The sequence below is a fragment of the Peromyscus maniculatus genome, chromosome 3 (assembly GCF_049852395.1).
Source record: "Peromyscus maniculatus bairdii isolate BWxNUB_F1_BW_parent chromosome 3, HU_Pman_BW_mat_3.1, whole genome shotgun sequence".
In the NCBI taxonomy this organism is placed as follows: Eukaryota; Metazoa; Chordata; class Mammalia; order Rodentia; family Cricetidae; genus Peromyscus; species Peromyscus maniculatus.
In genome coordinates this window covers 33328144-33354283 of record NC_134854.1, presented here as the reverse complement: position 1 = coordinate 33354283, position 26140 = coordinate 33328144, and the positions used below count along the sequence as shown (strand labels likewise).

General features: G+C 40.2%; 1 protein-coding gene across 6 annotated transcripts in view; it reads right to left on the bottom strand.

The window, feature by feature from the left end:
- Window positions 1-22955, bottom strand: part of Cacna2d1 (calcium voltage-gated channel auxiliary subunit alpha2delta 1) — a 432008-nt gene extending 409053 nt beyond the window's left edge. For 5 of the 6 annotated variants that reach the window (XM_076566315.1, XM_076566316.1, XM_076566318.1 and 2 more), the window contains exon 1: window positions 22730-22954. In XM_076566315.1, the coding sequence (XP_076422430.1) occupies window positions 22730-22824 (95 nt within the window). In that variant the 5' untranslated portion in view covers window positions 22825-22954. Of the gene's footprint in view, window positions 1-22729 lie in introns of all 6 variants that reach the window. The other variant, XM_076566314.1, reaches the window with a different exon arrangement.
- Between the last annotated feature and the right edge of the window lie 3185 nt (window positions 22956-26140).

Sequence of the window (26140 nt, the reverse complement as noted above, 5' to 3'; positions counted from 1 at the left end):
GGATGATGACATCACGGAAGTCTTAGATGATGACATCACCCAAATCAACTACTCAGGTCCCCAGAATGGACTACTACTTAGTTTCACAAGTAATGCCACATTAGGGCTGTTCTTGATACTAACCTGATGTAATGTTTGTGAAATCTGGCAGTTTATGGCTGTTTAAAGTTCTTAAGCTCCTACTGAAAAATATGAAATATACTAATTATTTCCTTTCTTACCATATGTAAAAGAGCCTATCAAGAATAAAAAGAAGTGTTTCTCCATCACTGTGGTTTGTTAAAGTTAACATATCCACAATCCAGACATATTGTAGGGACCTTCCCAACATGTAGTTGCACTACCCTACACATACGCACTGATAGAATATATGGTAGACTGATATGGTATGTCAGTATAAGTTTTAAAGTAATGTGAAAGATGGAAAAGCAAGTTATGTGTTGTCCTGGACACTTCGGAAGGGGAACAGACATTATTAGCAACTAGGTTAAACAGTCAGCAGAAGCCAAGAGTCTATTAATCACATCTGACCAGAGGAAGAGGAAGAGTGGACTGAAATAAACACAGTTGGTACAAACAGACTTTATCATGTCTAGGTATAATAGGGGAGGAAGAAGCAGTGATCACTCTGTTCATATGTAAATGCTGAATATCACAAAAGAAAAGGCTGGAAAAACACTAGACATTTTACACAGAGAGAATACAGCACATTAATGTTTTGTAAAAAATAATGATAAAAATGATGCACAGAAGGGTGGATCTTCCTAGCCTTGCTATTCATCAATCATAATAGAATGGATCTCAATACAACGCTGTGGCTCTGAGACTCGAGGTTCCCACCGTCCCTCACGGAAAGGCATTCCCTGCTAACCAATCCAGACAGTGTGCACTGGGATTCTCCACTGCCACACTCCACCACTCTGCTGCAGTTGTTCGTGTCTCACTGTCTGAAAAGAGCACAAATGTTCTCCATTTATAGAAAAAACGTATGAGCAAAAACACCTGGCATTCTTGGCCTCGTCGAGATATTTTTGGTACATCCATTCAGGCCAGCCTCACAAAACGTCCAAGGCCACACACATCACAGAATATTACATAACGACAAACAAAGCTTCACAGCAGCCCTCGCTTGTCTCGTGGCTCTCTAGTGTGCATATCTCTGTAATTGTTCCCTTCTGAAACAATGGGGCAACTTCAGCCCGGGAAATCTTCATCAGTCCGCTGTGGCACTTCCCCAGGTGAATCAAACCCCCTTAACCAGAGTGTGTGCCCATGTTAATTACAATTTGCCCACAGGCCACCCTGGCAGCTGTCCAACTTCCTGGAATCTACAAATCATTTTACGCAGTGCACACAGGGCAGAGTGGATTGTATCATTTCTGTTTCAAACCCAAAGGGGAAGAGCAGACACCAGCACCCTTCTGCTAATGCCATGGTTCACTGCAAAACTCCCCTTCAGGAGATTCAGTCTCCAGGAATAGGGGACTTTGACTCCCGTACCCTTGACTGTGTGTGGTGTGACTGCATTTCCTGCTTCACCAAGAACTAAGTTTAACAGTTTAATGCAGAAAATATGTTGAGCTAACAAACTTACCTGTTTTAACAGTGTATTTACTTATAGGAATTAATAACTAAAACTCACTGACCTGACAAGGAACCTATCTTAGTTAAGGTTTCTATAGCTGTGAGGAAACACCATGACCAAAAGGGAAGTTGGGGCACAAAGGGTTTATTTGGCTTACATGTCCAAGTTGTAGTGCATTATTGAAGGAAGTCAGGACAGAAACTCAAACAGGGCAGGATCCCAGAGGCAGGAGCTGATGCAGAGGCCATGGAAGGGTGCTGCTCACTGGCTTGCTCCTCATGGTTTGTTCAACCTACTTTCTTATAGAACCCAGGACCAGCCCAGGGATAGTAACATCCACAATGGACTGGGCCCTCCTCCCGTGAATCACTTATTAAGAAAATGCCTTACAGCTGGATCTTATGGAGGTATTTTTCTCAACTGAGATTTTCCCCTTTCAGATAACTCTAGAGTTGACATAAAATTTGCCAGGACAGAACGAAAACACAGTATCAGAATTGTGGGCCAGAAATAGACACCACTGGCTACAGGAATGCATCTCATAATCACATTTACTCTGAAAAGTTAATCAGACATGTATAGTCAAGGAAATCCTTAAGACAAGAAGTTCTCAATCAGAGGTAATTTTTTTCAGCTGGGGATCTGACAGTATCTGGAGACATTGATGGTCCTGATTTGAGCAGAGTTACCCCTGGCACTGACTGACTAGCAGTACAATTACCACTTAACCTTTTTACTATGAAGAAAGGCAGCCTCTTCCTTTAAAGGGCTGCCCATCCCACAGCATCAGCACAGGTCTGGTTGAAAGACTCTGCCTAGGTTATGTAAAGATGATTGCCTGTGTAGAAATCCCATGTGGTGATACCCTCTCATGGGTGCATATTAGTAGGCCTTAGTTCGTTCTAGTCCAATCTCTCTGGTGTGACTTTCAAGCTTATTAGAATTACAACTACAAACCATCCCCCAAAACTGTACAGTTACTATGGAGTTATAATGAAATGCATAAGAATTAAAACAGTTCAGCATTTCAATATGCTATGATTTAAGAGAGCCCAACTAGTCAGAATTGGAAATGTCAGTTCTTCTTATTATCTGCCTGCTGTCTACAAAACAGAGAATTCCAAACCCTCTTGATTTCCAGTCTTCTCCCCATTAACAACATATATATTCCATCATTTATATGACATTATTTATATTTCCTTTATTAGACAAAGCTCTCTCCACCTGCAACCAAGAACATCACAAAGGTCAGTGAGTTACTCTCATTGTCAGACTAAGGTATTCAGAAAGGCACCCAGCTGGGTATGACGTAGGAATCCAACCCCACCCCTTAAGAATGACCCAGTACCATTCCTGGATGCATTTGCAGAAATAATTTCTGACGATGCTTCGAAGGTCTTTATCTCATTATTTATAAATAGCAACAATACTTTTGTAGAGTACTTGCCTTTGATGAACTGTAGTATGTTTTATGTGGAGTAAATTTTTGACATTCAATTCCGAACAACACAAAATGAAAAACTCATAGCAAGTAAAAAAGAGGAGCGGCTTTCCTCTGCCCTCAGCTGCCGGTACTCTTACCACTCGACCACGCTTCCTGCTCTCTTGTGTGCAGGTCCTTTGAAACATCTGTGGCCTTCATTCCTTTAATGGCCAGTGCCTCTCAATCTGGCAAGCTGGCATCTACTATCTATAATTTGATGAGACTCCCCCCTTTTACTTCATTATTGTAAAATAACACATTCAGAAGTAGCCCTTTGCTAGCCGGGCTCAGATTTTATATCACTTTATTATGTGTCACAGATATCCACCTAAAATTACCTTTTAAGAACAGTCCAGCTGGGCGTTGGTGGTGCACGCCTTTAATCCCAGCACTCGGGAGGCAGAGCCAGGCAGATCTCTGTGAGTTCGAGGCCAGCCTGGGCTACCAAGTGAGCTCCAGGAAAGGCGCAAAGCTACACAGAGAAACCCTGTCTCGAAAAAAACCAAAAAAAAAAAAAAAAAAAAAAAAAGAACAGTCCAATGTCCTACAGTGACAGTGTCTGATGTTAAAAGGATAAAACCCAAAAAAATCACTTGTTGGAAGCCTAGTCCATGACTGGATGCCAAGAGACTGGTGAGCTTGCTTTCCAAGGCTTACATCCCAGAAGTTCTTCCAGTGATGGGGCTCAGCAGCCGCATTCACATGTCAGAACCAACCTACAGAAAAATCCATACAACATGGCTAGTATGTAAATGGGCTACACCTCAGAAACGTGTGCTAATGAGCTCCCTTTGAAATAGTATCTCTAGAAAGTCTGCTTTCCAGTGCTTTCTGGAAGAAGAGTTACTCTGTTTTGGGGCAGAAGCTCAAATTACAGGAAAACTGTAAAAATAGGGACTTGATCAAATACAAAAGTTCTTGTAGACACCTGGTGCCCTGGAAAAGGAGTCGATATTGTAGAAGAGTGAGCAAGAGAAGATGAACAAAGCCACTTCAGCAGAGTTGGGAGACTGCTTTGCTTTTTGCAGTAAGAAAAGACAATGTCCAAGTATCACCAAAAGCGCTTACCTCAGTATAGGGATAGCTCAGAACTAACGGGGGTCAGTTCGTGTGCGAGTGTGTGTGTGTGTGTGTGTGTGTGTGTGTGTGTGTTAATTCAAGTAGTTAGGTACTTAGTAAGGTCAAAAATAACATTACTAACTGACTTTCAAGACCACATATGGACTATATAATGATCTTACATAACTAAGAAACAACCTTGCCCTCGTAAAACTTCCTGAATGAATCAAAGGGTTTGGTGTACTCATCCACAGATATTGTTTAGTCGCATGCTCCCTTCCTGGTGCTCCGTGTAAGAGAAAGGGTTAATCATGTCCTCATCAAAGCTGGTCACAAGATAATACCAATTTTTACAGTTGAAACCTATAAGATAATGACATGTGGTACTAAATATTCACCAAATATTCATATGCAAATGTCATTTTGACAAGGTGTTTGAGTAATAGTCACATAATGTAATACTAATGATATTTTACTGTAATGAAAATAAAGTCCAAACTATAATGTTTACTGACGTGTACAATTTCTGTTGTGAAGCTTTTAGATCCCCCATAGACTCCTGGTCTCTACAATATTCTAAAATGTGCATTCCCTTTCTTGGAGATTTCCAACCCATATAGAAATAGCTGTGATTTAAAGAGAATTTATTAATAAAACTTTTCTGTAAAGCCTTTCCTGAAATCATGTAGACCAGAACAACCACACTGGGAAGCTTAGTAAGAGTCCAGTCAGCACTGTTAATATTTGTGGACTTCTTGACCTGATATCCTAACTATTATCTGGGAGATGCAACACCATTTTGAAAAGATGAAGTTAAATTCAATTAGGTTTAAGTGGTCTGCTAAAGAACAGAACAGCAGCCCCTCAAGAGAGTCTCAGAACACCTAACTCTAATTTTCAGGGAAACCAGTTTATCTCAGCAGTCTGAAAAGTCAGTAAAAGTCCTTGACATAGTTCTTCAGAAGTAAGTGTATACTGACAGATATAATTTGGAAAAGACATCATGGGAAGATATTCTTTAAAAAGCAGATAATCATGTATAACTATATAACATCTCCTTATGTAAAATCCTACACACAATATAAAAATGTCTTCAGCAACAGGCTGTCAGAAAAATCGCTAGTAGAAGAAACAGAATTTAAACAGAATATAATTTTGTCAAAAACAATCTGTCTTTGAAGATATTTCAATTCTGATGTGCACAGATGCCTGGGAAGAAAGAGGTCCTCACAAACCAGAATTTCAACAGTTGTCAGTACTTGGTAAGTGTCCATCTGAACAAAGGATAAACATAGTATTCCATTCGTAGACAACCTTTGTTTTGTTTTGTGGGTTTGGTTTGGTTTGGTTTGTTTGATGCAGAGTCTCACTCTGTGGCCCTGGCTAGGCTGGAACTCATTGAGTAAAGCAAGCTGGCATTGAAGTCAAGAGATTTGCCTGCCACTGCCTCCAAGTGCTAGATGGAAGGTGTGCATCAATCCTAGCCACCTTTGAGATCTTTTGTCTTTTGTAAGAACAAAGCATTTGATTCTGGCATGTTTCAACACAACAAATGTTTTTGTTTCTATGCTGGAATCTGAGACATCAATGGAGACTGTGTTAACTGCAGCCCCATAGGACAAATATAGAGGAAATTCAGCCTGGCCTCGGTATATTCTAAGGCATTCTCATCTTGATTCTTAGATATAAATTAATTGAGGATAAGTTTTTGTATCTAGCTGTTATAGTACAAACTAGTAATTACAGGATCCATCCACTACTTTCATGCCAGCTGGCCTCTTAAAGTGGTCACCTTTCTTTAGTGTAGTATCTAAATAACTGTTCTGCTGACAGCAAATCTCTGTACTTCCAGCATACAACAAATGTTCTAAGGAGAATATACTTAAAGCTAGATTTTATTTGTAAGTAACATCAAATTCTGCTTAAAAATTACATGTGAAAATTGAACAAGAGGCTTCAAACTAAACGATTATAATTGCCTCAAGAAAAAAGCCACAGGCACAGTAGACACATGCTTGTGATCCCAGCACTCAGAATGCTAGAGCAGGTAGGTGGAGAGTTCAAGGCTAATGTAGGTAACTTACCCAGATTATTTCTCAAAATAAAAAAAGAGAAAGGGCAATGTCTCAGCAGTTAATTGCTCTTAAGTAAGACTCAATTGGTTCAGTTGCCAGCATCCACATGGCGGCTAAAAACTCTAAAACTTCAGTTTCAGAGGATCTGACATTTTCTTCTGGCCTCTTTCTAGGGCACTGGGGACACACAGAGCACAGGGAAACATGCAGACAAAACACTCAGACATTAAATCAATAGAAAGGGCTGGGAACAGGTAGAACACTTGGCTAACATACACATTTGACCCTGGGGAACAGAAGGGAGTGAGAAGAGGGAGAAGCAAGAGAAAGCATTGCCATCCAACAGCTAAACAAGACCTCAAGTTTCAAGGTAAAATCATTGAAAAGAGCATGTTCGTTATCTTAGGCACTTAAGGTAAGGACCTCAGCTCTACTCTGGCTGTGCATTGAAGACCCTACTGAGCCGTGAACTGCTTCTGCCAGTCCATAAGGGAAGAGTCTGGATACGTGGGCCATACTTCAAAAGTAAGTTATACTTATTGAATGTAATTTATAAAAAAAATAAAGAAAGAAATAAAAAACCACTCTATTTTGTATCTCTGTTTTAAATTTCTATTTAGGCTGTGCATGGTGGCTTACAACTTTAATTCCAGTACTAAAGAGGCAGAAGCAGGAGGATCTGTTGTCGGTTCAAGGCCATCCTAGTCATGATAGTGAGCTGGAGGACAGCCCAGGCCTACCTAGAGTCTTTCTCAAAAACAAAATAATGATGATGATGGTAGCAATGATGATGGTGGTAAGGATAACTTTCTTTTTATCCACTAATTGATTTTTCATTATAATTTACAAGAGAATACACGTGTGCAATGGATAGTAAACTGAGTAAATAAGTAAATAAACCCTATTCCTTTAGCACAGTTAATGTGAGCAACACTAAATGGGACACTCCTTCTGGCCTGAGTCCCAGGTGTCAGAAAATTAATTAGTGCTGAAGGTATAAAAAGATAGTCCTGAACAAGTCTGTCGAGCAGGGTTGACACAAAGTGACTAGGTCTACACAGAGCAGAGGAAGGGAGCCCCCCATCCCCATTCAAAGCATACAGAAGCCTTTTTTTTTTTAGTAAAAAACCATTTTATCTTTTTTCTTTAAAAATTCTCTCAATGTTATTCATCCATTTCCATTCACTGTAGAGGAAACTCATTAATGCTTTATAAGTCGAGCATTAGAGAAGATTCCATAAGGATACATATAATAAGGAGATGCTAATTACTATTATAGAAGAATGCCTCACTTACACAGGCATTAAAATTCATAGCATTTAGGAAAGTCCCATATAGAAATCTTCATCTGAACCTTTCACATTTCCCTAGAATTTTCCAGTTTTACTAACAGTGATTTTGTAAATGGGCTCAAGTTAATGCACAGACAATTCTGCTTCAGAGAAGGGGGGATGCTCATCTAACTAATTATGACAGCAATCTTAATGAGGAGTTAATGAGCTGCTAGAATTTACTCTCCTGTAAGAAGATCTGATTCAAGATGACAAAGCAAAAGAGTGACAGGCCATCTGATCCTTCAGAGTGTGCCCTACACTTGTGAAGACCTATGGTGAAAAGTGAATGGATATTCCTATTTTCTAAGTAGTTAATTTTTATGCATTTCTGATAAATATGTAATAATAATAGCTGTGATATCAGAATTCCAAGCTGGCTTTTATTGTTCACATAGTTCCGTAATTCGTTTTTCTTGAGAAAGTAAGAAATATGATTATAAAGAGGCGTCCCTCCCAACATCAGGCAGAAAGCAATGAGGAGGGGATTCTCTAAGCACAATCAAGCTGTCAATCCCTTGGTTAAACAAAAGGAAGACTCTCATGGTTAGCCTAGCCTAATACATTCCACTGACAGTCCCTAAAAGAAGGATGAGATCTTTTTCTAAAGCCAACAGTTTTCTTGTTAGTCTTTAAAAACTAAACTTTTGGGAGATTATAAGAGGAGAAGAGAGTAGGAGGTCCCTTTTTCAGTAAGCATCCTCAGAGGCTTTGGACTGTTCAGTTACCAAGACATCCAACTTATGGCAAACCCACAAAGAATGGGAATTATGTAACAACCAGGATGGAGGCTTTAAGAGCTGAACAATCTGACGTTAAGAGGAACTAAAGCCAAGCATCCTTTCTTCAAGAGGATCCCAAGTCACCTGGCTCCAGGAAACCCTCCGCTTCTAATCAAATAATACCTCTTGGGTGCTTTCTAAGTGTGTAAGTCAACATTTCTAGTCCTGGGGGAACCAGAGGAAGGCTCAACAGTGGAAATGGATAGACTCCCCGTTATCCAGGTAATAAACTGGAGAGCTGAATTTCAAACCCATGCACATTTTGAACTTATCAGAGACAAATTCTATGACAAAATTAATCCCAAATGTTCGAAAGCATTCATTTCCAGGTTTAAATATACTTATATAATTGGCATTGATGTACACAACATTTCATTTATTAAATATATATATGCTATTAACCTACCAGGCACTGAAGAATTTAAATAGATTTAAAGTTTGAGACTTCACATTTAAGACTTTAATACATCTTGAATTAAACTTTATATATGGTGTGAGGTAAGGGTCTTATTTTGTTTTCTGCATGTAGGTATTCAGTTTTCCAAACCCCTCTTCCTGAAGATGCTTTTTGAAGGAATTAGCTTCTCAATGCCTCTACATGGCATCCTCTGAAGGAAAAAGGAAACAAGATGACTTAGAACCTATCTGCTCTATGGTTCTGACAAGGAAACCCAGTCGGAAAAGGCACAGGCCCACACTTCCTGTGCTCACTCTCCAAAACTGGAAGTGAGTACTCGGTAGTCAACACATGCAGCAGTTACTCAGCCCGGGAGATCTCCAAGCCTTTACAGGCCTCTCCTCTGACTTGATGAATGCAGGGGAGGCTGTGGAGATAGGACAGGGCTGCAGCTGGCTCACCATGCATTCTACGATGTACAGTCCAGCTTCACACACAGTCAGGACAGGAAGGTCAGAAACTAAGCAGGCTGGGCCACGGTGCGGCACGCCTTTAGTGCCAGCACTGGGGAGGTAGAGGCAAGCAGATCTCTGTGAGTTTGAGGCTAGCCTGGTCTACAGAGAGAGCTGCATGACTATGCAGTGAAACCCAGTCTCAAAACAGAAAGAGAGAGAGAGTGTGTGTGTGTAAGCATAAGGAGGAGCTAGCCAGTATGCTGCATTTCTTATGCCCACTCTAGGCAACATTTGGTGCCATCCAGTGTGGTTAACGGAATAGTATAAGAGATTATTTTGGGAAAAGAATCCTTAGAAATCTCCAAGGAGTCTCCAGCAATGGATAAACAGTGCAAGAAAAGTCTGTAGGCCCCATAAGAATGAAGGAAGACTAAGCTTCAATTCTTTGCTCAAAAATCCATAGAAATATGCATACACAAACACTCAATGACATGTCATTTAAGGATTGTAGTTTCCAATAAAAAGCATGGAATATGACCTTCTTTATAAGATATAAGGATGACATTCAAGAAAATTAACAGTCTAAATTACAGACTCTGGATGAAGGGAAGCACTAAACCTAAAAGAAAGCCTAACTCTCCCAAGCTCACACTGCCCACCTGAGTTTTCAGCACTGAGATAGACTGGCATGGCTCGCTGGTTACTTAGGATGGCTACCACCTCACCTACCAATCCAGCAAGTGCTTCAATATGAAATCACTATGTTTTTTGAACAGTGCCAAAGAGAAAGCTCACTCACTCGGGGCATAGAGCAGGTAACAATGGAAAACTATATCCAACAACTATGACACATACATATTTTGATACTTTGTACACTTCTAATTAATCTGGCCCTTAATCTGGCTGGTAGAAAGCATTTTCTGTTTTTATATTATCTTCTAAATATTTATTCAATATCAGAGTCCATATTCATATTTTCCTATAAATTTCATTTATATAGAAGAGTACATGTAATGTTTATGTAGGCATCACATACATATATGTTGGCAGATATATATTTGTGGCTTCATTTAGGGGTACAAAGCAAACACTAGGAGGTAAAATAGTCCCTAAACTGCCCGTTTAAGCCCAGTTTCAAATCCTTCTGTGCAATGTAAAATTAGAGTCCAGGGAACAATCTATTTCACTTGTGGAAAAAACCGAGAAAGAGTAGGACATAATCCCAGATTTTCAACCCTAAAATGGGCCCCTCTGTCATAGTCATTTACAACTAAGGACTCAGCTGGCTTTGAGATATCACACAGACAGGTTGTGTCACATTTGATAATTTAAAGAATGAATGATCTCATCTAATTATCATGCATGGTTTACTCTGTGATGAGTTACCATTCCCCCATGTTTATTTATTACCGTTGAGAATTACTATAAATTTTAAACAATTACTCACCAGTAGACCTTTATACCCATGTATTAATCTCCTGGGAACTAAGATACATACTCACACAATACAATTTTGCCTCATGAAAATGAATTCCAAGTCCTACATTTATTTGAACAGGAAAATCAGGTGTTTGGAGAAAGAACCAGGCATGCATAATGTTGGATTGACGGCAGTGTGCCCACCCTTTGCTGTGCCCCATCCCCCCAGGCTGCACAGGGCCATTTGTTCAAGTCTCCTCACATTTTTACAGATGCAAATTTAAGTCAATTCTAATATGATGTCATGGCAAAAAGGGTTTGGTGCTTTTAAGTGACAAACGTCCTAAGAATTTGACACGTTACTGTCTGTGGTAAATGTCAAAATGACTGCCATGAAAAGACAGGTTCCGTGGCACTTGAAAACTTGCTGCTTCCATATTATCATGGAGTAGTGCTCCTTAGTCATGTGTTAATGCATGGCTTAATTTAAAACACCTCTGTTATTGAACCAATTCAAAATTTATGACAGAAATTCTAAGTGTTTCTTTTCCAGGTAGTGTAGTATTTGTGAAAGGCTAAACGTGTGATGAGGTAGTGTCCTGAGTGGAAATAATCATCAGCTGGAGGAGTTGAGTCAACAAAGGCCTGTTGGTCTCTTAGGCAGATCTTTGTTGACTTCCTTGCTAGTAACTGAAGTCTCATTCCCTTTGTAGGACTGTCTGGAATCAGTTCTATAAACATCATGAATGGACTGCCTGCCTAATTTTCAAATATGTTGCTTTGCAGCTAAAAGCTCTCATCTTTGACAAAGAGAGGTTATCCGTGGCAGTTGTAAGTTTTAAAAATAGATTCAATCTCCTGGAGCTCTTTGCTCATGTAACAGGTGTTAGCTGCAATGTCCAGATGAAACACACCACAGGCACTGTGGCTCTGCATGCTTCCTGGTCCCTTTGGAGGCTCGGTTCTGGCCTTCACCTAGGCTCAGTTCTGCACTTCACCTACTCTCCTCTCTACTCACATTGCCCTGCATCTTTAACTTCATCTCCTTTTATAATTTTAGAAAGAGACACCTAGAAGCACTCATTTTTTCCATTCACTTGTTTTTCTCATGGCCCAAATGCACAATAATCTACTTCACTGAACCATAATTATTTATTCATGGTCTTTTAAAGACAGAGAAACCAAGCAAAGTTCGAATAGTAAACTCTGGCCATTAAAAAGTACTCCGAGGTCCCCAAACACTCTCAATTGATCCCTACAGTGACACTGTGATGCAAAAACAGTATTATATCTGTCCTACAGATGGAAGCTGAGGCTTAGTTCTGCTCTCCTTTGTGTGGGCTCTGTTTATCTCTCAATCTCATTGCTGTGAGTCAATCAGATAATGGATGCTCACACCTTGAAGTACCTGTGAACAGCCACTAAAGAACAGGTGACTGTGAAAGTCTAGAATCTATCTGTTCAGTATTTTATTTTCGCTCAGAACAAAGTCCAAAGATATTTCTCATCCACGAAACAAATGCAATAGTAAGACTTACCTTAAAGGACTATATTGAAGGTTAGATGGATTTGAAAACATGGACACTATTAATGACTTCACAGTGCCTGGTACTTGAGAAGATGCTCAGATATCAAAGTAATAGTAAAGCTATTGGTGGTGAAAGTAATATAGCACAGCCATCACTAGTGCTCACTGCAGACAGAGAATCCAAACTAGCTCAAATAAGACTGGGAGTGATGGCATCCATCTATAATCCCAGAATTCAGGGGGCTGAAACAAAGCAATGATGAGTTCAAACACAACATGAGCTATGTGGTAACACTGTACCTCCATAGATAGATAGATAGATAGATAGATAGATAGATAGATAGATAGATAGATAGATAGATAGATAGATAGATAGATAGATAGATAAGGAAGTGAGAAATGAGAGAGGGAAGGAGAAAAAGGGAAAGTGGATAGCTCAAACTCTGAATAAAAATGGAAAGGGAATTTTAAAAAGAAAAAAAAGTAAAGTCACAAAAGGGAAATAATAGCCCTCAAGTCTTTTCATCTCTTGCCACAAACCACAAGGGTGGTTTTTCCAAACTGTAATGGGACCAATGTGATCAAGATTAATGCTTGGAACTGTTGGCAGCTGCAATCCTAACCATTCATTCATTCAACCTGTAAGGCAACTGCCAGTAATTTCAAGACCTCTGGGAGACCTGAGATGCCTCCAAAAGAGTTGACCAAGGACACGCCTGGCTGGAATATTTAATCTGCAGGTGATTTGTCATTTTATCAAATGTATCATCTTGTTCTCTTGATTCAATTCTGTTTCAAGGCAAACTACTGAATATTGAACATGGGGAGGATAGTTATAAACAATAGAACAAGGGAGTAAACCACCAACAATTACCTAAAAATTAATAAATAAAAATGTTGAATTGCCAAGAACTAACTACCTTTGAAATCTGATCAACGATGTTATATCTTTAGATCTCAAGCTTGTCTTAGTCAATGCTCTATTGCTGTGAAGAGACACCATGACCACAGCAAACTCTTACAAAAGAAAGCATTTAATTAGGCTTGCTTAGCTTCAAAGGTTTGGTTCATTCTCATCACAGTAGAGTGCAGAGCAGCAAGCAGGCTCATACTGGAGCAGTAGTTCAGAGTTACATTCTGGGCCAGAGGCAGTGTAAGACAGTCTGGGCCGGGCTTGGGCTTCTTAAAGCTCAAAGCCACCCCCATTGACACACTTTCTCCAACAAGGACCACACCTCCTAACTCTTCTAATCCTTTAAATAATAGCACTCCCTGGCGACTCGGCATTCAAATATATGAGCCTATGGTGGCCATTCTTATTCAAACCACCACACAAACACTTACTAGATTTAATCATTGAAAACTACAATCAAAACAATCTCTCCCAAGAAAGAGGTCCAGGAAATAACCAAGTCAAATATCACTGTGTGCGAGGGGAATAGAATAGAGGGCTGGAATCCTCTCACTCCCAAGAACAATGGGCACTGATCTAGTCTATGAACATCAAATTCTTGAGTATTTCTAAACTCGGTGCATTATGTGGTGAGCCATGTCAAGTCATTCTACAGAGTAGACGGTATGAATTAGAACATTCCCCTAAAAACATCTCCAATTAATTTTGTGTCTACTCTATATTTCAAAGATCTGCTTTAATGGTGAAGGCTGATTCAAGTTCCAAAGGTTATAAGACACTGTTTTTCATCTCCATTTCTCCTTCATCTGCCTCTGTCAGAACATTCATCCATCAAGCATGGTCTCTCTAATGGCTCTCATCTCTCTGCCATTTGGGCTGTTTCCTCCGTTATGCACAAACGGCCACTCCCGGAACACATTTCTGTCTATATATCCTTCCTCAGCACCTACAGTCTTTTCTGAAAATTGCTTTTTCTACCACCAATGGTAATAACCACTGGTCCTCCACAAGGAAATGCCTGTTGATGAGAAGGGACCAAGAAAACAAGCCAAAGCTCAGTCAGAGTCCCTTTACCAAATACCATAGCCCACTCACAGCTGTCTGAGATATAAACAGCTATCAAACCCTCCTTGGGCTTATTAACCTATTTTTTCAGGAGATACATTTTAGTAAGAATCTGAACTCCATGTGATTCAATCAAGAAAGCATGAGCCCTCACAGTCATTCAATACCAGGAGTAGGAGGAAGCAGATGAAGTCAACCTGAAGGGAAGAATCAGGAGGTAAACCAGAGGAAGCCAGGCTGGCTGACTTGAAAGGTGATGTTAGCCGGGCAGTGGTGGCACACGCCTTTAATCCCAGCACTCGGGAGGCAGAGCCAGTCGGATCTTTGTGAGTTCAAGGCCAACCTGGTCTACAGAGCCAGATCCAGGACAGGCAGGGCTACACAGAGAAACCCTGTCTCTAAAAACAAAAAAGAAAAAAAGAAAAGAAAGAAAGGTGATGTTAATGGCAGTCTTCCCTACCCCATATCTGTTGGTTCTTATTTGACTTCAGCTTTCATGATGGAATAGTCTAGCTCCACCGCTATCTAAAAACATCCCCCCCCCCTTTTTGGTTCACAATAGTCCTATAATTGATTTCCTATAAAATTTTATTCCAAATGACCTAACATAATTCCTGTTCTTAAAACCAAAGAGTTCCAAATCCTTCTCCCCTTCTTATTCTGAATTTATTCTAGATTTCTAACTTCCCTCGCATGGCCAAATTCCTAGAAAGAGCAATCTGTACTTGCTCTCTCCATATTCTCAATTCCCTTTATGCCTTCAAAATGCAGAGACCATGTTTTTGTCACCAGCACTACTGAAACTGCTCTTTTGTACCACCAGCTTGCTGACATCCTTAATGTGACCATATTGTTTAGCCTCTCTGCAAAGGAAAAGTGCCTCAAATCTCCTTTGAAAAATCTCCATTATGGATACCAAATATTCTTAACCAAATAAACGAATGCACCCTGCTTCTGGCTTTAACCAACTATTCTGAATTGACCTCCAAACACCACACAGATATAGTTCTAAGGACCCAAACATACCTGCAAAACAGTACAGACTCAACGACATCCAGTCAATGTATCCATCACTTCAGCATCCACACTTGCCTAGTAGTCCTCCTCAGGGGAATGAAGGTTAGTGAAACATAGTCTACCTGCTAGAGGACTTAGCTTCATCTCCAATTCTTCCCTCTGTGACTTCCCAAATCCTATCACCAAGGCCTGAAATTTCACCTCTACTGCACACCCTCCACCTGATTCACTTTCTCATCACCACGGTTTTGTAGATCTCGAGTACCACTTGTCAAATGATGATGAGTTAGTCCTCTCCCTTCTCTCCCTGACTCAGTCACAAACATGCCCCTCTTTAATCATTTGGTACATAATATGGTTCAAAATCTACCACCACTTTTTCTTCCACAACAACAGAGGATGAGGACACACATTTTACACAGCCATGCCTAAAACCCAACAGGTCACGTTTCAGTAGGTCATGCTTTTCCAATATGCATTATTCTGCCTTTTGCTTGACCATACACCCATTATTTCATACTTAAGTTGGAATTGTGATTGTCATTCATTGGGCTGCCCTTCCTTGATTTGTATTCCTAGGATGTACCTCAGTGAAGTACATGATTCACAGTGAATAATAATTGCATTAGTTGTTGGATTAAATTATATTTGAGGTTGAAATATTTGGAGCAGAAAACATTGAAAGAGAAAGTATAAATTAAAACTATTTCTAAAAAGGAAATAGACTATTTACTTATTGGCCCAAATTGTTTTGAGTACACATTTAGAAGCCTGCTCATCTACAGGTTATTTTGTTTCTTATAATTCATGAAAGAAATTTTGTCACAGAGCTTCATGCTTGATAATTAATACTTAAAGCTTTTAATAAAATATTATGCTAATATTTCTTATCCAAGGAACCATTTCCCTAGAGATGCATAAAAACATATGAATTTGTAAGTATTTTTATGTTTTTTGAGATCTGGACAAGTTTAACGTCTGTAGTCCTTAAGCTGAATTTCCATATCTGAATATTTAGGTCTCTAAAATGAATGTCACGCTTAGTGAACAGTATTTCAAGTCCAAGAAAAACCACACTAGAAACGAGCCAGGGATGACAATACAGTGAGAATAGCTACACATTAGAAACGAGCCAGGGATGACAATACAGTGAAAGTACCGAAGTGATACCTCCAGCATCTGCAATTTTGTGACTCGTAAATCTGAGGGCTCCTTTTTCCGCCCCACTCTTTGGCTTGACTCCTCACAGTACTCTTATCTCAAGGCCTGTTGTTTAAAAACAAGCAATTTTCCCAGTGTGTGAGACCTCATTTATTTTATTGAGCTATTCGTCTTCTAACTCTGAGGCTAAGGCATGCCTGTCTAGCCATCCCTTTGTATGGCCAGCCTGTAAGCACCTGAGAAAAGGACAATGTTATCAGCTCTTCCCCATTTGTTCTTCTAATTATCCCCACAGCATGTGGGCAAATGTCAAAGGAAACAATTGTCTAGACTGTCTGATAGTTTGGATGGAAGTGTCAATTATGTGCTACAGATTTATCTGGGTGTCACAATCCCTCACAAATTTCCCTTGGAGGGTAGGAGGAAGTTCCAGCAAATATGGAGCAGAGATTCAAGAGAGAAAGACCTGCACTTAAGAGCTGGCTATGAACACCTCCGGGGGGGGGGGGGGGGGGGGATATGTCCCTATTTGATTGGATGTCCATGCACACAATAAATTATGATTAGTATTCAGTGTATGCTCGTGTGCAGAAAAAAAAGAAATGATACACAGTATTAAAAACAAAATTGCAAGGATTATTTTTCATCCTGCATTAGGAGAGGACCATAGTAAAATTTTAATTGCCCAGGAAAAAGAACTTGGACAGTGAGATTAGCCTGAAACTGACATGTTTAAAATGAACAAGACCATCATTTTCTATGCCATCATTTCTAGTTGAAATGGTTCTTGCATTTATGATACTGAATTTTAAATGTATCCTAATTTTTTTAATTCACTGAGCATATGGTTTTAAAAAAACTCAGCAGAAGCATATGTTAAAATAACATTTAGCCTGAAATGTTCCATATTCATATTCAAAGAGAACTTCAAATACTGATATAATTTTTATATATGTCATATATCATATATATTAATTTCAATAATTCTGAATCAGAATGATATATATGAAATTAAAAACAAAAGTGTACCTACTCATTCAGGCCACAGGCCAATAGTTTTCTTGTTTATAACATTATTAGAATCTGTACAAATAAATTCCAAAAGTTAGGGAAAAAATGGCCACTGGCTCTATTCATTGTTTTAATTGCTTATAGTATTTGTTCCTATTTACTAAATCATTACAAAAGAAAGACTTTAAGCAAGGAATGCCTGAAAGCTCATATTTTATAAAATGTTTTAAACCTTCACATGATATCTTCATTTCTAAAATATCATACTACCAAATATATTTAACTCTTACAAACATATCTGCATGCTCTACATAAATACAAAAGTAAAATTGCCCATGATACACGAACTTTTTCATGGATGGCCAAGATTTTAAGTGCAACAGTTTCATCTTCAAGTTACGCTTGTGTATAATGTCAGATATAGTCATCTTAACAAGTCACTCTAATACTGAATGAGATTTAAGCCTTGAAGATAGTAAATGATTAAGAGAAATCTTACAGCATGGACCCCATGAATGAGCTTACATCGCATACTTTTTTACCTAGTAAACCATCTGGTGTATTTGTTTGTATGTATGTATGTATGTATATGAATATATATTTGTGCATGTATGTTTTAACATACAAAATATTATCTAAGAATTAAAGAATACTATAACTGTACACACTTGACAAATTATCTAATTATGTGCCAAATCTTTAGATCCTTGTACTAGGAGGCAAATGCATCAAGGTTCCTACCTTCTCAGTACAAGTTGCTATGCTGTATTCAACTGACATTTTCTTTCAACTCTCTAAAGAATATGATGCTCCCATTTTCATGTCTTACTGCACATAAAAGCCAAGGTAAATCATGTACAGGCTCCATGGTTGGCTATCACTGCTCAGCTCAAGTGGACAGGAGAGTAACTGCAGGCCAGGCTGAAAACATTAGAGTACTACTTATAGGCAGTCCATGAGCAAAAGGATGGGCTGCCACACTCCGAGTCCCAGCACATAGTCTACGCTGCAGGCTCTCTAAGGAAAGAGTGGAAACAATGTAACAGTTTGTTCCTCACAGTAGCACCTTACACACTCTTGGACATACTACCTCAGACAGCCCTTTTAACATAGTTGATGAAAGGCTATTACTTCTTAACAATAAAATGTTACATTTTAGAAACATTAAAACAAATTCTGATTTCTTTAAATCATTCTACTTATACTTATGACAGAACTTTCTGGGACGATACCTATAAGATACTAAAGGAGATTTAAAATTCCACATTTCCACAAAAAAAAAATTTATCTCACCCACTTAAATTTCCAAGCTTAAAGTTAAAACTTCATTGAACATAAATAGTAGGAATCAAGATTAAGAAGAAAAAAAATACTGTCTTGGAAATACATATCTATATTGAAAATAGGGAAAAGAAGAGGAGCAATGCATAGGTATTTTATCTAATGATGTTACAGAGAACATATGAATTAAATAACAGTTGTGAGCACAAACATTTAATCATTTTAAAAATTCTACATACCTTGTTATAAATTCATGTTCTCAAAGTAAATAATAAATTTAAAGACAATACTTTATTTGTATGCATCTTCATGGAAAAGCACAGAAGCATACTGTATTGTTATTTTCTATATCAAAGATACAATAGAAAGGTATCCAGATGCTTAGTTTTCTTTGAAGAAAATGAGAGATAAGATTTTTACCTATTTTGAAGCTGAACTACCTGCTTTAAATTCTAGTGCTCATTGTGCGTATGAAATTATAATTAATAAATTCCACTGGAACAAAGGAAAGATGCAACCTCATTTATATCCTTCCTATAACCAATCACTAAGCTTATATTACTGTTCATATTTTTCTAAAATGATTTTTTTAGATTTTATTTCAGTTGGCCTAATGCTCACTGAAATGCCAATGCAAATAGCTGCTTAAATACCTACATAAAACAATAACAAATTAAACATTGTTACTATTTATATACAGAAATACAACTATTTTTTCATATTCTACTCATACACCTGTGGAGTAATGTTCTTATGTTGTTAGGCTTATGAGAACCAATTGGAAATTGGGAAAAGAGTCTTTAACACTCATTCATTTGAGATTATATATATACTATTTTATTTTATGTTCTTTAATAAGATGCATTTCCTCATGCCATGTCAAATAGAAAGGTCAAGTGAGCCTGACTAGATCACTGACTCCTAATAAATGAAATAGCTAATACCCATCCCAACATCATGGCATCCAGCAATATGTCTACCTAATAACAGAAAATATGTATCATAAGTATTCATTACTCAAAACTACTAAATTTTATGACATGTTATATTTACTTCTTAAAAATAACTAAATCCACAGTTATATATTTAGATCATTATAAATTTATAATCAAACCCAATATAGTAATTGGCTTTTGTCCAATTGTTGTTCACTGGGTAGCACTTTGATATGACTGAGATAAAAATTTAATTTTAACTATAATGCTTTAAAAGTGGATTTATAAACAGGTTCTAAAATTAAAGACAGATTTTAAATTAACATTACTATACTGATCAACGTGCATGTGTTCCTGAATTTTAAAATAGATATGTCTTAACATAAGTGCCAAGAAATTATTTCCAGAAAGAAAGCTGCCCTTTTTGAGACACCAACATAACATATGTATATTAAAATGTGAAGATAATGTGTTTTCCATCTAAGCCTAAGCCAATAAGCATGGATGCTGGCTAGCACATCATGTATTTAGTTTCACACCTTACTTTGAAAAGTATATCCAAAAGAAATATCTATCCCATAAAAAATAAAAACTGTATCAAAATTCCTTTGCCTGAAAATAAACTCATTATTTGAATGCTAATTGTTGGGCTATGTTTCTATTTTATTGCAGAAGAATATATTATATTGGAATGTTAAAACGGATGGCAGAAAATTCAGCATTTAGAGTAATATGTTTATTTATTATAAAAAAACTAAAGACTTTCCTATTAACATTGCTAAAAAAAAAATACCTTTTAATTACAAGTATAATTCAACCCCAACTCCAATTAGTGCCTAATTAATGTTACAGTGTGTTAATGGCATGGTCTTCCTCTTCTAAAAATGAAAAATTCTCATTTTATATTTTTGCTGAAAAATAAAACGGCCAATATAAAGAAATTTATACATAGAAGCATCACAATTTGCCTTTAGTAACTGTTACAATCTCTGGATTCCCTTCTTAGAATCTTGATTTTTCTCCAGAAGGTCTGAGCTTTATCTTGATAACCACTGCATTTCATTTCTTTTTGTCATGCAAGCAAAGCAAGTGACACTGTTTCTTGATGAGACTGATGCCACATGTCTTTTCACAGACTTTATTCTGAAATCTAACATCAAGTACAAATGCCTACTATCCTTCTTCCGAAGACAGAATTACTAACTTTACAGATAAATAATTGCAAGAGCGGGAAGGCTTCCAAAAGCATTGTTATTACTACCCTCCGTCCACTGACTTGGAGCCACAAAGCCTGCTCTGAGTCCATAATAGTGTTTCACATACTATGTAAATATTTTTATACTCCCATTGTTTGAAAACAACTCAAATCCTTTCAAAGAAAAGGAATCATGGTGCCATAATTCCAATCTAAAACTCATATTTGATCTTGTTCATATCTTTAGCACATATCCGAACAGGGAAATGGAATTGCTTAATTTTGGGAATGCATTTATTGCAGATGTTTTTCTAACAAAGATTTTTTGCATTAATATTTTACTATGACATGCTCAAGAATGAATGGTTTTTTTTTTAATTTTGTTTTCCTTAATGTGAGAAAACACCCTCCCCAAATGACAGAAATATTGGCAAATAAATTTAAAACAACACTAAAAAGGTACAACCCGAGTAAGTTAAGAATATGATTTCTTAAAAACCATAACTTATTTGACACAAAATGCATGAGCGTCACCCGAGTCCTTATGTAATAGGCCAAGCTTCAAAAGTACTAAAAATATAATAAGCAAAAGTGTGATTTCTTAATAAGACAAAATGATTTTGTAGCATCTTGGGAATTCTTAAGACTTTTCATGCTTAAAATTAAATAGTTGGAACATTCTGCCAATTAAACGAAGCTCTACAGATGGCTTTTACACTTTTGCTTCATAACAAAAAAGATATGCAATCTTTTTTATAGAAGATTACCTAAAGAGAACATTACTGTAAATCAATGGCAAAAATATTAGACACCCCCTTTCTCTGGGCTGGAATATGCATCTCTAGATGCTTGCACTGACATCTAAGGTGATAAATGATCTAGGCCAAATCTTAAATAATAGCTGTCGGGTTCCAGCTAGTATGGATGCACTTCTAGTGTACCCCCAAAACACCAGGATTGAGCTTTCTGCCAACAAAGGACAGCAAGTGATTCCCCGCAGCATAAAAGCCGGGCAGGCTACCCTGGGCTTTGTTTTTGTTATGTAAAATGCATTAAAGTGACTCACCCACTTAAGACTACCTACTTTGAGAAGCTTTAAAGTACCTTCAAGAACCAAAATAAATGCTTTCCCAGAATGCCAGATAAGCTATTCAGCGCTTTTAAAAAATATGTATATATTTATATGTGCCACTGACTCTGATTCCTTCTTGCAGCCTGAGAGCGGAGAATGGTTGCATGGCGTTCCCTTCCGCCGTGTGACTATAGCCTATAGCTACCTTTCAACACTATTTCCAGAATAGCAACGGGTTTTTTTTTTTTTTTGAAAGTTATTTTAGAAATGTTAAAAATAAAAGAAAATTGCAGGAGACTGTGGAAACAGTCCCTCCCTCAAAGAATAGGGGTTCTATTCATTCTAAGAACAGGAACAGCGTGTCTGTCGGCACTTAGATGTTTCAAATAAAGGGTTGGATAGGTTGGCTTGGGTGGCCCTGGAACCTGTGAGCGCTGGGGTGGACAGCACGCTCAGCTGCCGGGAGCGAGCTGGCTGGAAACCAGGGAAGCTGTCAGGCGCTCCTAGTAATTTGGGATCTAAATGAGTTTGGACAGCACAGCAATTAGCATCCTAGAGGCCAAGTACAGGAGAAGCGCACACTCCCTGAGCCAGCCTGAAATTAACTCTGTGAAATACCTAACGGAAACACAACTTTTCATCTGGCCGGTTTGGTGGGAGCTGGGTATGCCTGCAAAGTTTTTTCCCCAAGTCCGGCTCCGGGCTTCAGCGTGGAGCATCCTCGGAGACCCGGCTGAGACGCCGCCGACGGCTAGCGGACGTTCCCCGGGACGGCGCGGCCGGCCGAGGCTCCGCACGCCGGTCCCGAGCTCATTCCAGCGGCCAGCAGCGCACGGCTCGCACGGCTCGCCCGCCCGGCCTCCGCGGCTCCCAGCCACGATCCCCGCCCCCCAACGGGCAGCCCGGCGCCCGCCGATCCGGGACCCCCGCCTCCAGCCCCCGCCCGGGCGGGCCCGCCGACTTACGTGACGGCCGAAGGGAAGGGCTCCTCGCACGAGGGGCCGATCAGCCAAGATTGGAAAAGTGTCAGAGTCAGGGCCAGCAGGCAGCCAGCAGCCATCTTCGCGATCGAAGATCAGTGCCCTCCTTGCCCGCCCGGAGGCGGCGGGGCTGCACGCGGCGGCCGGGGAACCGCGCCGGGGAGCCGGCGTCTACGGGAGGGCGAGCGGGGAGCGGCGGGCAGGGCGCGGGCGGGCGGCCGGGCGGGCCGGGCGGGGCCGGGCGGACTCTCTAGCGCGTGGCGGCGGCCGCTCCGTGCCTGGGCTGCCTCGCCTGCGCCGCCATCAAGGGCGACCGTGGAAACGGAGCTCGGCCAGCCTGCCGGCGCCCGCGCGCTCTGGCTCCCCGCGCTCGCCTCCCTGATTTATCCGCGGTCGCCCAGGCGAGGGCGGGGGCGGGGCGGGGGCGGAGGGGGCGGCGCGGGGACGCGGCGGCGGCTGCGGGGATGGGGGGGTGGCCGGAGCCGGGCTCGGGCTGCCTTCCCCGGGCGGGCGGGTCGCGGGGAGGCGGCCGTGGGTGGGCAGCGGGAGGGCCGGGCGTCAGAGCCGGGCGGGGACGGGCCGGGCGCAGCCCTCCATACAAGGCAGAGAGGAACTCCCAAAGTCGGCGTCTCCGGCTCCCGCCGCGGGGCGTGCGGAGGCCCAGCCGACCCGGCCCGAAGGGGCTCCCCAGGGGACCCCCGGCGGCCCGCGGGCAGCCCCGGGCGCGCAGGCTCCTGCCGAGCGCTTGGCTCGCCTCCTCCGGGGTTATTTTTTTTTGCACAATCTGGCAGGGGCCCCCAAGCCCTTCTCCCAGGCGGAGGATCTACTGCCTGCCTAGGAATCATGAAGTGATTTGACAACAGATGTAGGAGGGGTTTGTGGTGCGTTTGAAAGCGCCGCTGTCGACTCTACCAGGTGGCACTGTTTTTCACCGTGTGCCAGGGGTTACAGCTTTTGACAGGGCTGGGTACTAATGGTGCCAGCGGCCCGATGCCAGGATACAACTAGACTCGGTTTACCTGGCGGGGACGGAGCCTCGGGGGAGGGCTGGGAATAGATGAAGAACAGCTAAGGCTGTTTTTTTTCTACAGTGCCGTAGGAATGAAGGGTAGAGGGATGAAGACTCCTTCGAGGGCGGCTACTGTGGCAAGGGGCTTTGGTAACATCCTAGCAAGCAACCTTCCAACCGGTTGAAAAACTCCCTGTCCTGACCACTGGACGGCTGTGCTGGACAAGGTTGGTGCCGGGTGAATTCACTGTGTCGGTGTGAACACAGAACGGAGTTAACATCAGAAACAGGTGGCACTCTGCAAAATACATCTGAAACATGGAGGAAGGGCTGGGTTCACCTCCACCCTGGGGTGAAGTAGTGGCAGGGCTTCTATGCGTGGGTCTTCTAGAAAGAGAACAAAACAAAAGGTCTTCAATTATACCTCCCCTGCCTGGCTCAGGCCACCTTCAAGGATGGATTTGGTGGGCCGCTGCTAGAAAGGTTTCATGGAGCAGCACAAATTCTTCAGCTGCCTCCAGAAGGATATGAAAACACTTGACATGAAGTCAGAGAATACAGTTCGAGATGAGGAAGAAAAGACCCTCCCGCTACGGCGAAGAGTCTGTAATGATTCCTGTGGCTGTAAGATTTTTAATCACCCCTCCCTCCTCTCTTGGGGCCCAGGGGTTTATGGAAGGATAGACCGCTACTCATTTGGAATTGATTCTCTAAAGGCAACCTCCCCAAACAAAGAGATGATGGTAAGGGTGATTGTGGCCAGATCACAAATGTGTTTTGTGATTTTATGGAGTTTGGCCCTGCGGTTTAGCTTTCCTTACCGCCCTTGCCGCTTCCTTTTCACGCCGTATTTGTTTTCTTTATGTCCTCTGCGTCTCTATCTCGCCCTTTGTTTCCCTCTTCCTACTCTGAGTGGCCTCACAAAGGCACCCCAGAGCGACTTAACTTAGTTTGTTTTGTGTTAGGCAGAGAAAGAGCTTGGCACCAGAGCTGCGGCATGAGGGATGAAGTGGGATGTAATAGGATTGAGAGCCACAGCTCTGACGGATATTTTACAACTACAGATACCTTTTTTTCCCCCAAAATTAGACACCCAAATAGTCAAATCCATCATTCTTTTCAATTATTAATGACTCATACGCTGATCTTCTCCAGCACGAGGATTAGAACAAGAGAATTGGATGTTCATTATTGTCTACATAATGTGTTGGTATCATAATGGGCTTACTATATTAAAATATTGTTATAATATATTCTATCAATTATTTCATTAATACGCCAAGCTTCCTACCATGGTACATGATTTCCAATGTTACATTTTTTTTTTTTCAGGACAAAAGGCTTATAGAGTAAAAGAATGTAATAAGGTTCTTGAGAAGGTAAGTCAGGTTTGATTAGTAACTTCGCTGGTCTCTGATAGAGTACTGTGCTCTGCAGGAGCTGAAACTGTGGTAGAAAGAAGTTCCTTCCACAACTCTTATTTTGAAGGGTAGGTGGTTTTCAACTACAAGCCTAATTCTTTGAATTCTCTGCAGTGAGATTTAGCTGTTAATTGTTTTGCCAACACAAAACTTTTAAATGAAAATATTCAAAATGAGTTTCTTTAAATACACACACACACACACACACACACACACTCACACATATATATATTAGCTAAAACAAGGTCACCTTCACAACATGCATTATGTGTCTACTGGATTAGCCATACCCTTTCACAATGTTTTCTTATCTCAACTGCATTGTTTTAAGAAAGTTCCATAAAACTCATATTATATTCCATTAATTTTAATAAAAGTTCCCTAAATCCCCAAAATCTGTCAATCAAGTTAAAATGTTTATGAATCAAAAGGACTGATGATAAAAAATGGCTGCATTATGGCCTAAAAACAGAACAAGAAGCAAAAAACTCAATGTCTAATATTCATTTAAGCAAAACCATTTTAATTGGAAAGTAAATTAATGAAGCATTGCAGAATATTTTGTATTTCATCAGTTCTGCAAGAGAGTTTAAAGGGGATTTAATGAAAGGAAAATATTAACTTTTACTTACAACAGATACATGATTCGTCACTTCCTGGTACCTCCCAATAGTTACCCTATCAAGGAAAGACCACAGAAGAATGGAAGGGTCAGCTGCTGTGCCTCCTTGGAGAATCCTTCCCAGGAGAATGGGAAGAAAGCAAGGCAGAGATGGAGTCCCTGGAGAGTGGTCAAGGGAATGTGCACTGAAGTTCAAGTTGGAGAGAGAGTTCTTTCTCAGTGCTTTAAAAATAAAGTGGCACCAAAAAGTCTTCATTTAAAACAATGGAAAAAGAAACTATTCTAAATTAAGAAATATGGTCAAATGTTTCCTATAAACAAACTATTTAGAATAAACTGGCCCA